The sequence below is a fragment of the Phyllostomus discolor genome, chromosome 3 (assembly GCF_004126475.2).
Source record: "Phyllostomus discolor isolate MPI-MPIP mPhyDis1 chromosome 3, mPhyDis1.pri.v3, whole genome shotgun sequence".
In the NCBI taxonomy this organism is placed as follows: domain Eukaryota; kingdom Metazoa; phylum Chordata; class Mammalia; order Chiroptera; family Phyllostomidae; genus Phyllostomus; species Phyllostomus discolor.
Window position 1 is genome coordinate 50,817,102 of NC_040905.2, and position 14,759 is coordinate 50,831,860.

The 14,759-nt window shown below is 35.0% G+C and overlaps 1 protein-coding gene across 7 annotated transcripts in view; it reads right to left on the reverse strand.

The window, feature by feature from the left end:
* SSBP2 (single stranded DNA binding protein 2) overlaps positions 1–14,759 on the reverse strand; it is a 251,897-nt gene that overhangs the window by 166,083 nt on the left and 71,055 nt on the right. For all 7 annotated transcript variants that reach the window (XM_028508444.2, XM_028508482.2, XM_028508452.2 and 4 more), the window contains exons 2-3: positions 13,207–13,279; positions 4,445–4,506 (exon numbers count right to left, since the gene is read on the reverse strand). In XM_028508444.2, coding sequence (XP_028364245.1) covers positions 4,445–4,506; positions 13,207–13,279 — 135 coding nt within the window. The remainder of the gene's footprint in view (positions 1–4,444; positions 4,507–13,206; positions 13,280–14,759) is intronic.

Genomic DNA, 14,759 nt, shown 5'->3' on the forward strand with positions numbered 1-14,759 from the left:
ATTTTGCCTCTCATGGGAGTATGGTATTAAAAGAGTTCTTATTTCAAGATGCCTTATGCTGATTAGGGGCAAGTTTATACCGCTCTGGCAGTCTGTGCAGCATCAGCTGTTATTAGAATGTGGTAGATACCCATCCTAGATAAGAGAGCGAGCACTTTGTTACCCTACCCTTGACCGTTGCACACCAACTCTGCCTGAGTTTCCCCTGGCAACCACCCCTCATGCTACCAGCAGCTGCCGGTGATCCATGGATGCCTCAGTATAGACTCAATTTAGAAAGGACAACTTTTCTGAGTCCCATTTATATCTACTATCTGGAATTAACCAGTCATGACGCTCAAAAGAAAACTGTAATTAATTTCTTATTAATAGTGGGCCACTAAATTCTGTTCTGTGTTTGAGAAATAATATCTATCACAGAGACAAGCACTGGTTACAAATCAGGGAACCTCAATTCTAGTTCTAAACTTGGCCCTGAGCAAATGGTTTTTTTCTTTAGTTTCCTTATGTAAAAAGAGAAATATCTATTATATATTTTATAGGTTTTTGTAGATAAAAAGAGATGGCATATGCAAAAGTACTTTTAGAGAAAGTATAAAGTTACTAAGAAGTATTCTAGGAAAGTCTCATATAAGTAATATGGCTAGGAAAAAAGTTCTCTTATTAACTGAGTAAAGTTTGCCTTAATTTCCTTTTTTAACCCTTTGCATTTTGTGGAAGATTCCATCAGTTTTTTACATTGTCTTTTCCCCAACAAATTTTCCTCTGTATCCCACATTCCTTTGCTACTCTCCCAGACAGTTTGCCTTGTCTCTATAGCCTGACCACCTCTGTTCTTTGTTCCCTCTTGCCAAGACTTTTTATTCCCTTCTCACCATGATCATACTCTGTCCATCCTAGCTGTCACCTACATGGTCTTATATTGCTGCTCAGTTTAACTTAATTCATATAAACAATTAGTTGCTCAATGCTTATTACAGGCAAGATATGCATGATGAGTGGGAACCAGTTTGCCAATGATAAGTATTATGCCATTCTAGTGAGCCAGTTGACTGATTACGATGCTATTTTGTGTATGGGTATTTGGTTGTTATTAGCTAGGTCTGATGTCACCCATTAGATTCTACAGCCATTAGAGCACTAATACACTGCAGGGTTTGATCTCCAATGACCAGGTGAGAGAAACTGAATTCCTGTAATAATAGTTTATTTTCTCTGAATTTCCAAAACAATAGTTTACTTTCTCTGCATGTGATATACTTAATTTCAGGATATAGATACATTGCCCCAATGTTATTTCAAAGGTTTTTAAATTATATATACATATAATTAAATAAAAACAAAACATGGTTTAAGCCATTAAAACTTTAAAACTGAAGTTTTAAGTGTATATTCTTAAATTACACAAATTGAAAAGGATATTAATTTCAGAGGAAAGAAGTATCTTGTCATTTCAGTTTATGAAATTCATCAAAGAGCTGGGAACTTTTAGCAAAGTGACAAACAAGAAGTAAGTTTTCAAAGGGGACTTGATGCAGGTAAAGGTAAGGGACATGGGAGGCGAGGGAAACAGTTCAGCTGTGGGTGTCACACAAACTGAGAAAGAAAAAAATAGTGATGATGGAAATCACATCAGAAACAAGACAGTTCCAGAAAGTAAAAACACACTCTATCCCTTACTAAAGGAAGAAATTCCCCTTCTCCTCTCCAGGGTCTTTGCCTCTCCTCTCTCCTGTACTTTATTCTGCATTTTTGTACATGTGCATTTCTCTTCACACATCTTTAACCCCTCCGACTCTTTCCACCTCAATCTCTATGCAATGCTAAAATCTATTTTAAAATCTAAAATATTAGTTCCTGTTCCATTGTCAACCCTGAATCTACTACACATGCCACCTCACATTTCAACTACTCTCAGTGTCAACCTGGACAAATGCATTACAGAAGCCTTCTAAGTTTCACTTCTACCGTGCCACTGAAAATGTCCCCAAGACCACCAAAGTTCACCTTACTTCCCAATTCAGAAAAAAACTTTAGGATTTTTTATTTACACTTGCTGCAGAATTTAATCTCCTGTTTGAAAGCCTTTCCTGATTCCCACACATTATTTTCTCCTGATTACCCTTCTTCCTCTCCAGTTATTTTCCTTGGAGGGTCCTTCTCATCCATTCATGCTTAAATGTTGACTTTTCCCAGGGTTCCAACCCCATGCCTTGCTCTTACATTTTATACTGGGTGGTTTCAGTATGGTCAATGCTGGTGATTCCAAAGCCATTATGGACCTGTGTTAGAGCAACAGACTCAGATCTCTGGCTTTGTATATGGCATCTCTAACTGAATGTCACGCAGGAATCTCAAAATTTAGCCTGTCCAAATTAAATCATGGACTTCTATACAAAGCCTGTTTTTCTCTCTATATTCCCGCATTCAGCCAATAACACCACTGTTCATCCCACCATCCAAATCTAAAACCTGAGAACCTCCTCCTTCACCTCTAACTATTCCATTGAATGTTCACTATCTGGGATCCATCACCTAATCACCTTTCAACTGGACAGTTACCACTGCCTTGTAAACTAGATTCTGCCTCTGTTCTCAACCCTCTTCGATCCTTCTCTATGTTAATGCCCAGTGAGTGTCTAAAAGCACAAATCTAATCATGCTATGTACCTTGTTTAAAATCTTTTGAGCTTTACTCAAAAACCCTTGATTTACTCCTAGACTTTGTAACCTGGCCCCTGTCTTTAGTCTCTGGCCTTATACTCTATCACTTCATAGTACTGCACCTATGAGTCAACTAGTTTAAGTTACCTATCATTCCTTGAATGCACAATCATCCCTTGTAAGACTTCACACTATTTCTCTGCCAAAATACCTTTCCCTCACCCAGCTGTCAACTCATCTCAGATTCACTTTCTCTATTCAGGATTTCTAATTCTCTCAAGCTGATGTATTCCTCCTGTACTGCTATTATAATCAGTACATATCTCAGTTATGATACTATTAATTGTACTTAAGAGCTGCACCTTCTGATATCTAAGACCAAAAAAACTAAAGTCTGATGGAAGCAAAAAGCCTAAGTATTCAGGGAGTTATTATTAACCATTTGCAATACAAGAATAGGTTAAATTCATGAGAAAAGGAGTAAAAGGAAAATAGGTACGAAAAATAGAATTAATTCTAAAATGGAAAACTTAAAATCTTCACTTTGTGAACCCACTAATCCAATAGGGACAGACTTCTAAACTGGTTTCTTATGCACTGTGTAGACCTAGTTGTAAACATACAAAAGGTAAGGGTGTTAATAGGTAAGGAGACTCAGCTACATTCAACAAACAGTTAAGTATTTACAGTCTAGATCTAGGTATTAGAAATACATACTACATAAAATGAAAAATTGAATTTTATAATATTACACATTACAAGCAATTGGTCTTATATCCCTGGAAAGCAGTCAGATGATAGTGCTTAACTGCAATGAACCGTTGTTCCAAATACAGGAACAACTCTAACCAAAGGCCTGCACCTGTTCCTGCCATACATATGTGAGACAAACAAGGGAAACCCACAACCACAACTGACCACGTGCGGTTCTCTTCACCACAGCATTTCTAGTAAGCCATGCTTTCAGAAGTGAGATTAAAAAGATGATGGCATTTAATAACGTACTGAAAAAAACACGTGCAAAGTACTAAAAGAGAGCTTTAGTTTCTTCTTTTAAATAAGATGCTGAGAGATGAGTGTATAAAGTACTGAACAGGAAATGCTTCTATTGAAGAAATGCAAAAAAAAAGTCTAACTTAATGCAAACACCTGGATGACCAATTGCTACCAATTGCTGCTTCAGAAAAGTACACATCTAGGCATATAGATGCCACAGTGAAATTTATAAGTTCAATATCAACTGGGCCTTCAACAGAACCCTCATGATGGAATTAGGGCCCTCATTAGAAGGGATACCAGATAGCTAGCTAGCTAGCACCCATGTGCCATTTCACCCCTCTCTCTATCACATGAGAATACAAAACAAGGCAGCCATCTACAAGCCAGGAGGAGAGTTCTTACCAGAAATAGATAATACCAGCAGCTTGATCTTGGACTGCAAGCCTCCAGAATTGTGAGAAAATAAACTTCAGTTGTTTAAGCCATCCGGTCCACGGTATTTTATTATGACAGCTCAAGTTGGCTAATATGGAATCATACTTACAGTTGGAGATTCCACATACTGCTCCTAATTCCAGCTTGATACAATAATATCTTTAAATTAAGCAACACTACTGCTTGTTTTGATTTTGTATGTTTTTTAGTGCTATCTTTCAGAAAATAATTATAGAAAATGAAAAAGATTAAAAGGGAAGCGTGAAATCATAAACAGCTATAGTGCAGGCCTACTGAAATGTACCGTCAGTCTGGTAAAAATGAAAAAAAAAAAAAAGATACTTACCACCACCAAGAATGTAAGAATCCTGGTGGTTCCCCCAATGTGATGTTTTTTTCCCATCTTATCTAAAATAAATAAAAGAAATAGTAAATATTTTCCTAATAACAACTTCCCCATACCTATTACAAAGCAGTATTTTCCACTTTAAAATATTAAGGTAATACATAAAATTTTCATCATTTTCATATTATCCTTTACTCAAGCTTTATAAGTACTCATTTTATATAGCAATTTGTTGACTGAATAGTCTATGAGAGAAGGTGCCACCATTATTTTCCTAAATTGCTTCCCTCTGCACCAGAATTTCAGAAGGTATTTCAGGCTCTCAAGGTCTGCATCAAAATCAAAGTTATTAACACCATGACAATCAGTTATCACCACTAACCCAGAACTTTGCAAGAGATTGGGCTTCATATATACCAACTCTAAATTATGTCCTAAGGATTGAATTTTTTAATAAAGTCCTGATTCTGGGGGTGGGAATAAGAACATCTGTGTCTTCCATAAAATAAGAGTTTAAAAAAGATGATATTAACTTCCCAATTGTTTATACTCTTATTTTTAAGTAAGGTCAATATTTTTAAAGTAAATAAGGACAAAATTTTTAAACTAGATAGGTCAATATCCCCCAAAATTAAAAGTTCTAAATACTTAAAAATTAATGAGAAATTGAAAAAGAACTGAGAGGGTAGTTATACAATGGCTTTTCTAAGCACTGGAAGGCAATAAACAGAGATTACACTTTAGCGGGGAAGACAGACCATAAACAAAGAAAGCCCCCCACAAAGAGAAGGTATTTATATCAGAAGGTGACAAATGCTACGGAAGAAAACAAAACAGTGGAGGGAGGATAAAGAACAGAAAAACAGTAAGAAGTGACTTATAATTTGAATGAAGTTAATCCAGCCTCAAACATAATCTATATGTATATGAGGTCTGTCTGGAAAAAGTCCAACCACTGTTAATATAACAAGAACGGTTTCCGTGATATCAATGTAACCTGGAAGCCAAGAAGAGTGGATTGGCATGTGTATGTGTGAACAATGATGACTTCACTGTACCAGTCAGTGGGGGCAGCAGGCACCATTTAGTGAGCATGTGCACTGTGTAGCCACTGCAATCAAAGCAAGTGAGCGAATAGAGCAAGAAATCTGCATCGAATTTTGCTTGAGCACTCCTCTGCACAAACTTTTCGGATGCTTCAGAAGGTTGCAGCTATGGGCAACTGGTGAATGCATCACATCTTATACAGAAGACTTTTAGTGAAACATCAAATCACCCAGGTAATTCAGCCCCCCTAAAGTCCAGATTTGGCACCATGTGACTTCTGACTTTTCCTGAAACTAAAATCACCTTTGAAAAGGAAGAGATTTCAGATTGTCAATAAGATTCAAGAAAAGACAACAGGACAGCTCATAGCGATTGGGAGAACTGTGTGAGGTCCCAAGGTGCTTACTTCGAAGAGAACTGAGATGTCATTTTCCTATGTATAATGTTTCCTGTATCTATCTTCTTCAAACAGACAAAAATAAATGTCTCTGTTTTTTGTATTATATGGATGGATACTTTCTGGACAGACTTCATATGCCTTAGATTTCTAGTTTAAATAACTAAAAATTGTTTAACAACACCCCAATCAACAAAATATGCCTATATTCCCCTAACATTACTAGGAAGTAAACAACTATAATTATAAATTCAAGGAATCTTTTCTATTACCTACTGTGGCAGATGTTAGGACTTCTTATCCCAAAAGGATTTTTTAAAATATTTTAAGATAGGAACTCAGAAGGTGGCCCTAAATGTTTTTTTAAAGCCTCTCTAAGGAAGAAATGGAAAAACTTAGGAGCAGTTTTTAGAGTTTTTAAGAACATAACATGTAAACCAATGGGAACCTTGAAGTAGACAAGTAATTTCCTCTCAAAAACCAAAGAGAAAATTTCTAAAGACTAGAAAATCACATATAGGATAGCCATTTTAAAAAAGAGCTAAATGGAGAAATTCTAGGAATTCAAAAACACTGAATATGGATAATGAATCAGAACATGTTATATAAGTCTAAGCCATATCCTTTCATTCTTCTAAGTAGTAACAATTTTTATTTCTATGCTACCTTTTATCTGGTAATTTCCACTGATCAACAGATATTATATCTTCTTGGTTCATGAAAAAAATAAGAAATAGTACTTACTGAGTCCTATGATGACTATAACTCTGATGCCCTCCTAAAGTTATAAAGTAATCAAAAACTTATGTCTCATCTTTCTCTCAATTTTTTCTCTTAACATTTTTTCACTAGCTGGTAACTTCCTGTAAAGGTATAATAATGGACCTCACAGATGTGCCCAGACACACTAATATTCCTAATCCCTGGAATCATCCTAGTCACATAAACAACAAGTTTCTTAAAGTAGAGTCTCTACATTTCATCTCAGTTTACCTTGACTTCACATGCTATGACTGTTAAAGCACACATACTATCCTCATAGTTATGAGGAGAACGTGAGGTGACTTATGCAGGAGTTAAAGTGGCATGATTAGGTCTCAGTGCCAGACTGTGCTTGAGGTAGAATTAGACTCACAGTCTAAACCCCACTACACCACATCTGCCTCCTGCAAATTCCAGTGTCCACAGTCAGTCATCAGCTGTTTCAGAAAGTAAAGTACTCTAGGGAAATACCTCTATGGTTTAAATTTATATGGTCTTTTATCAGAGAAAGTCTGAAGGGAATGCATTTATATTTTAAGCAATATTACAACATATTATTCCTCAGAGAAACTCAAAATGCTTCACGTGCATCATCTTTTCATCCTCATAATATTCTTTTCTATATACTAAGTTCATCTTCTTATTTGGAGTTGCAAAGCTGCAGCAGAAGCTACAGCTATAACTTTGCAAAGCTGTAACTTTGGTTCATCATATTAAATTTAATACAAAAGCTATCTTTTTATAGTTAATGAACAAACAATTAATGCTTTAGGTATTTCCAAAGAAGAGACGATTCTACGTCGGGGTATGTTTCCATAGTGAATTTTTTTATCTCCAAACTAATTACTACTTGTTTAGAAAATGCATAATTATAGTCAGGAAAACAAAACTCTAATCTATAGAAAACCAAGATACATTCATTGAGTATTGCTAGAAACAATGAAAATTAGAAACAACCTGAAAAGCATTCATCAACAGTGATTGTAAAATAAATTTTGATACTTACATACTATAGAAGAGTGTGCAATCATTAAAAAGAATAAGATATACTTAAATTGAAAAAGGGCCATGCTATATTGGTTTTTCAAGTTGGAGCTTTGGAAGGTTGGAGAAAAACATACATAATACAAAACCTTTTCTGTTTTAAAAAAGTGTGCATATATGTGTGTGCATGTGTATGTATTCATATTAAAGAAATTGCACCAAACTCACAACTATTATCTCTAAAAATAGGTAAGTAAGGACTTTCATTTTAAAATCATATTAACTTCTGTAGTTTAACTTTTTTAGCTAAGATGCATTGATGATGGATGGGGTTGAAGAATGGCCAGAAAATACCTCTAAATGGCAACAGGCATTTTAGAAACAATTCTGCTCTTTATTGCAGAGGCATTTTCTGCAGTACTGATTTTCATAGGCTTCAGGCTTGTTTAAATGTCTGAGTGGCATCTCTCAATTTCTCTCAAATCTCAGGCTCAAAGTGTCCTAAGGCTCTTTGCTGTTTAATCATCCACTTCTTTTCTTTCCACCATTTGCCCAGTAAAAGTTGTATTCTCCTGTAACTTTCAGGTAAATCTCTAAGCCCATTTCCACTGCCATACTCTGCCTGCATTTGAGGTTCTCATCTGTGATTATACTGTGCTTCTATCATATGATCTAGTCTTTTCAGCATTTCTATATAAATTGAGAACCAAACATTGAATCATAAGGGCAGAGGTAAAATATATCATATGCTTTACATATGATAATTACAAATACACATACTGTCTAATATAGCAATTCTTCTAGGAACTTATCCTACAAATATGGTCACATGTGTCATACACACACTCGGCAACAATTAATATTGAAGTATTGTTTGTAAGTGCAAAAGACTGTAAATAACCTGAATGTCCATAAATAGAGGGCTGGTGAACTATACAATGGCACATTTGATAGAATGATACCCTATAACCATAAAAAGACAACTATGAAGTTTTAAAAACCAATATAAAATGACTGAAATCCAACAAGTGAAACAAAAAAGCAGAGAAGAGTATGTATAATAAACATTTGTAATGATAAACATACATGCATGCACACACGAACATATACACAAACACACCTGCTTAACTTTTCATCATTATTTGCTTCCAGCAAGGTGCACTGCTCATTTACCTATTACCTCTCAGCCCCACACCTGCTCTTCTATACTCCATTCTACACTTGGTGCTGGGATTCTGAAAATTACATTTCCTGGGCTTCTAGCCAGCTGGTTTCCTGTTAGGTTCTGCCATCAGGAGACACTAGCAGGAGATCAAAAGGAGGGAGGAAGAAGAGACGCTTCCTGCCTTTGGCTCCCAAAATGAAGCAGTTGCTGGCTGCAGCAGCAGCAGCTACAGCAGCTACAGCAGCTACAGCAGCAAGGGTGGGGCGATTCTGGAGGTCAGCAGCAGCTTGTTGGAGGTGCTAGCCTTGTCAGTGTGGGGCTCTTCAGACTGAGGCCCCCTCCAACAGCATCTCCATCGGCATAGCAGCAGGTGTGAAACTCATCGGCTCCACATTCTCAGAGTATTCTTAAATCCTTTCATATTTTTTTGAGAATTAAAAAAGTTAATACCTTAAAAGGATAAAGCTAGTTTCTGTGTTAAGAAATTCCTGAAGTAAAATTCCTGAGACTTCTAATTTAGATATAGCCTACTTAGTGTTGCCACTAATTTTCTAAAAGCTTCCATGTATAGAAGTATGGGTGCATCTATACACTACACTAAATGTAAAAAATAAAAATTTAAGTTGTTGACATTTTAATTCAAAAATTTAAAATACATAGATGTATAACAAGAAGAAAAATCTGTCTGCACTTTGAAGCACCTAGTGCAAAACTGTGTTCAACATAGTACTCATTGACCATGATGTGGCTCTTTAAATTTTAAATTAAGTTAATTGACTGCTCCTCAGTTGCAGTAGCCACTTCTCAGAGACTAAAGAGGCACATGTGGCTATTAGAAAACTTACTAGACAGCACAGATTAGAGATCATTTCCATAATCACATAGTCTTATTATTAAATAGTACTGTTTTACTTTAGAAAGAAGGTGGAAGTCCTCTTCAAGAGGAATACCTTTTATCAGAAATCTTGATAAATCCTTTCTATTTTTGTTTTTATTTTTTGGCCCAGAAAGGCAGAATCCCCTAGAAACATTCTGAAAGTAGAGAACAAATACTTAATATTCCACTGTACATAATAAAATAAGAATCCAGGAGATTGCTGGTTGTCTCTCAGGAAGAAGAGGTTGGGTGGAGGGAGTGGCTCTCTGGGAGGATTCTGGAAAGGAGTTGGTAGGAGAGGTGGTGAGGAGCCAACAAGACGGAAGGCAAGCAGAGCCCTCAGGCAGTTAGTGAGAAAGTCCCTGCAGCAAGGAGACCAAAGAACTTAAGGATAGTTAATGTTGCTGTTGGTACTGTATAACGCTTAATATTCTTCAGTTTTTTCCCAACCTCCAGTAACAATCTTTTATACAAAAACAATGGGTTAGTGGAGCTTTGGGGCTATAAGGAAAGTAGAAGACTCCATGCAAAGAAAAGTCATTAGCCATAAGAAGGATAAGCAGTGGGGAAGTACTGGTAATATTTAGTAGGAACAGGAAACTACAGCAAGAGAACCCTAAGCCCCCTCCCCCTAGGAAGACCCAGAAACACTAGAGGTGACTTGAGACAACCCATGGGATTAGAGTTGGAGCCATATCGTTAGAAAAGGTAACCCCAGAAGGAAGAAGGAATGTGGGCCATTCAAATGACAGACACTTGGAGCACACACGTACACACAGGACACACATTTATACTTGTACTCGAAAGAAACCACACAAGATAGAAAAGGATTGGCCAAGAATTTTAAAATGAACACTTCAAAAACTAACTACATGCCAGGCCCTTATAAGCACTTCATATGTACTAATTCTTTTAACCTCAGCACAACTATAAACTGTTATTACGGTTATCTTCTTTTCATAATTAAGAAAACTGAATAAGTAAATAATATGTAGGATATAATTCAAACCCAGAAGTTTGGTCCCAAAGAATATGCTCTTTACCACTAAATTATATTGCCTCCAAATAAGAGTTCAAGAAACTTGTTAGAAAATTGCTATTTTCTCTCTTCATAGAGGTGAAAGATAAATAGAGGGAACAGATTTTGAGTCTATGGTGTTCAATAATTTAGCATTCCTAATTAAATCTGAAGAAACAATTTGGTAAATGTTTCTGAGCTTCTATTTCTGGCTAACTTATTGACGAATTTATGGCAAATAGGGCTGGTAATAGAGTATAAACAATGCAAAAATTTCAAGAAGGGAAAAAAATCTAAACCTCTGCAATACTCTAATTCTTAATTTTATTTGTTAAGGACACCAAGTCATTCCTTATATTTATCCAACACTATATTGGTTATTTAAGTAATGAGAAAGTATTTTCACAGTGCCACTCAGAGTTTGGCAAATTAGAAAGTGAAGAACAGTTCTGAGAATTACATACACTCATCTCTAAAGTCCAGAAATACTGTTTCTCCTTTGTGGCAATAGTTTGTTTTCAGCTTAACTGATTTCCTTTTGTGAAACGGAAACGGATGGATAATACAGAGAAACACTCAGTGTTGCACTCCAAATGGAGAAACACAGAAAATAAAATCATGGTAGATACTTGTCAAAAATGTGTAAATCTCTTCTGAAATTAATTTCATTTCTAACAAAGTCTTTGAAATTTTGCATATTCATTTTCCATTGAGCCAAGGCCATATCAGTAGAACATCTAGTCATCTGCTAAATCCATATAAGCCACTTCAGTACAAAAATCTGAACGTCCTTACATAAATTAGCCAACCATTTTCTTTTTGGATGAAGTTTATTAATCACTGTATCTGATATGTTATAATGTTGGTAAGAAAATATAGTCTTGGGTCTCCTTGAGGATTCAACAAATTGAGCCAATTCAGAATTGTCCTTAATCTAAGGAAAGATATCAGAAAACCCCACGCTGGCTGGTGTGGCTCAGCAGACAGTGAAAGAAAGGGTGCCTGCTTGATTCCCAGTCAGGGCACCTGCCTGAGTGGTGGGCCAGGCCCCCACTTGGGGACATCCAAGAGGCAACAGATGGCTGTTTTTCTTTCTACCTCTCCTCCTTTTTGTCTAAAAAAATAAACAAATAAAAGCTCTAAAAAGAGAAAATTCCTTCATTGTTTCATCAAGTACTCAATTGCATTAAAATAAAAATTTAAAATCTTTGCAGCCAGCTTAATTTCTTTTAACTATACTACATAGGTCGGTGGTGATAAACAGTACAAATGTTAAGGATATCCTTTTGAGATCTCAATCATTTACTCTGCCACATCATAGTAAATGTGACTTAGAAAGGTCACAGACCAAAGTCTTCTATTTAGTAACTTAGTGAGATAAATATACACTAAACTTCTCTTTTGATTTTAATTAACTTTGAAATCAAATTTTTATTTCACTGAACATATTCTTTCTATGGTAAAACAATTAACATCTTTTATTCTGTGAGCAAGCCTCTCAAATTTCACATTTAAAAAGCAAAAAGGGTAAAATAAATTTTAACAGTACATTTTTATTTTACACAATATATCTAAAATATTACCATTTCAATGTATGAGTAAAATTTGTAAATTATTGATATTTTATATTCTTTTGTTCATACTAAGTCTTCAAAATCCAGTGTGCATTTCACATTGACAGCACTTCTTAACTGCGGTAGTCATATTTCAAGTGCTCAAAAAGGCATACACAGCTAGTGGCTGCCACACCGGACAGCTCAGATATAAGGGGAAACCAAGAGCTTTAAAATGAACACACCTAGGTTTGAATTCTGGCTGTAAGCTGTGTGACCATGAGCTGGTTATAGAAACTCTCCCATCCCTATTGTTCTCATCAGTAAAACAGAAATAATATCCTCTGCCTTGTAAATCTCATAAGAATCAGAGATAATATATGTAAAGCACCTTAGCACATTATGTGTCTGCACATTATAAAACTAAATAAAATCCTCCTCAATCTCATCCTTATGTAATTGCAAGAAAGCTCAAATTCAAGGTCTCTTACAAAAATGTAAAGGAGAAAAATAGAGAAATAAGAACTTAAAATATTATCCAAGTTTTCAAACTGAAATCTAGACATCAGTTCGCTATTATTCCTACAAAATTAAAACAAACAAAAATGTATTTTCCAAAATTGTGAATAATACCAAAATAAGATATTGCTGGCACTAGAGAAATGATGGTGCCTGTCTTTTTTTTTTAAAGAAGCAAATTTGCTTTCTTGATTATTTTTCTAAGGCTAGTATCAGTTTCCATTTCTAAGGGAGAAAATGTCTAGACTGTATGAAAATGACACTTTGGGATACTAAAACTGTTTATAAATAATCTACAAAGACTATAATGTCCACACTGATAACTGAGCATTCACTATATAATGATAAGGATTAATTTCTTTCAAATAATTGTTACGGTATATTTTTCATTTACTTATATAAGATGTCAAAATAAAATGAAGAAAATATATAGAACATACCTCTGATAAAAATGTTTGGGCCGATTTCTGAGCTCCTACATGGAGCAGATATTCATATACGTAGAGTGCTAACCTGAAAATGAATAAGATATTTATTGAAAAGAAAAATATTTAGAATTAATTCTTTAAATCATGCACATACCTTTATACTGCAAAAATATTTTACACACTTAGTAGTGACAAAAATCAACTCTTCCCATATCCTTTCAATGGGAGTTTATATATTATATGTCCAGAAAGAACTTAAACCAATTAAAATAGTTCACAGAGAAAAAGACAAATATATCTTTTATTGGCAAGAAACATCTAAAGGTAGATTTTGTCTTGGATCATCTCACCATAACCTCATTCCCTTTATTATACCTAATACAATCAATAATTTGTAACCAAACATTAATAATCTTAATAACCTCTTTTAACTTATAATAACTTAATCTTTTATTAGTAAAATAAATGAATTAAGTCACCAGATCTTTCTAAGAACTTTATGTCCTTCCATTTTTTGGTGAATGTTAGTGTAAACTCTAGCTATTTGCACATCCATATGCCAAAACAGGTGCTGAATATCCATTTTAATACCTGTTCTGCAATCTCTCCTTATTCTTTAGGTTTGATGTATAAACCAGTAACATTTTACTTTATAAAGCATTCAAATAACAACAAACATTATTAAGTCAACTTTAAAGATATCAGATCATATTAAGCATTTGGGTGCTTACAGTTTAAAAGTCAACACAAAATTATATATAAATTTATCACTTAGATATTCGATATTAAGTATGCAGGATATACTTATACTACTCTCATTATCTTGTGGATTCAGAATATTTAAGCTACACCATGTGGCTCAATTTCAGTTGAGCTATTAACAAAATATTATTCATAAACTCAAATTATTCTGAGGCAATATTTTTAATGATATCTTGGACAAATGCCCAGGTAGCTCACAACAGTTCAATTTCTGCTACACTGTATTTACCAACACTGAGCCAGGTTTACCATAAACAAAACAATGTAACAATAACCACAATTTTGAATAGCTGCACCACTTCTCTTGCCAAGTGAGTTTTTGATTGTTAAAGATTGATGGCATGTGCAAACATGAGCATTTCCTTCATTTTCATGAAAACACATCATGCATTTGTTGTAAAAAAAAAAAAAGCCTATACAAATCTAGTTGCTCTGTCCATTGATTCTTTCCCCATCCCAAAACTGCTGATCACTCAAAATGAAAATTATTCTGAAAATTAAACAGCATAAGAAAGGTGCTCATAGATGAAAAGTATGCTATAGCGAGTATGTGTATGTAATTTGTTTTTTAATTATATTTTATTGATTCTGCTATTACTGTTGTGATTTTTCCCCCTTTGCCCTCCTCCGCCCAGCACCCCCTACTCCCTCAGGCAGTCCCCTCACCATTGTTCATGTCCATGGATCATGAGTGTAAGTTCTTTGGCTACTCTATCTCCTATACTGTACTTTACATCCCCACAGCTATTCTGTAACTACCTATTTGTACTGTTTAATCCCCTCACCTCTTCACTAATTCCCAC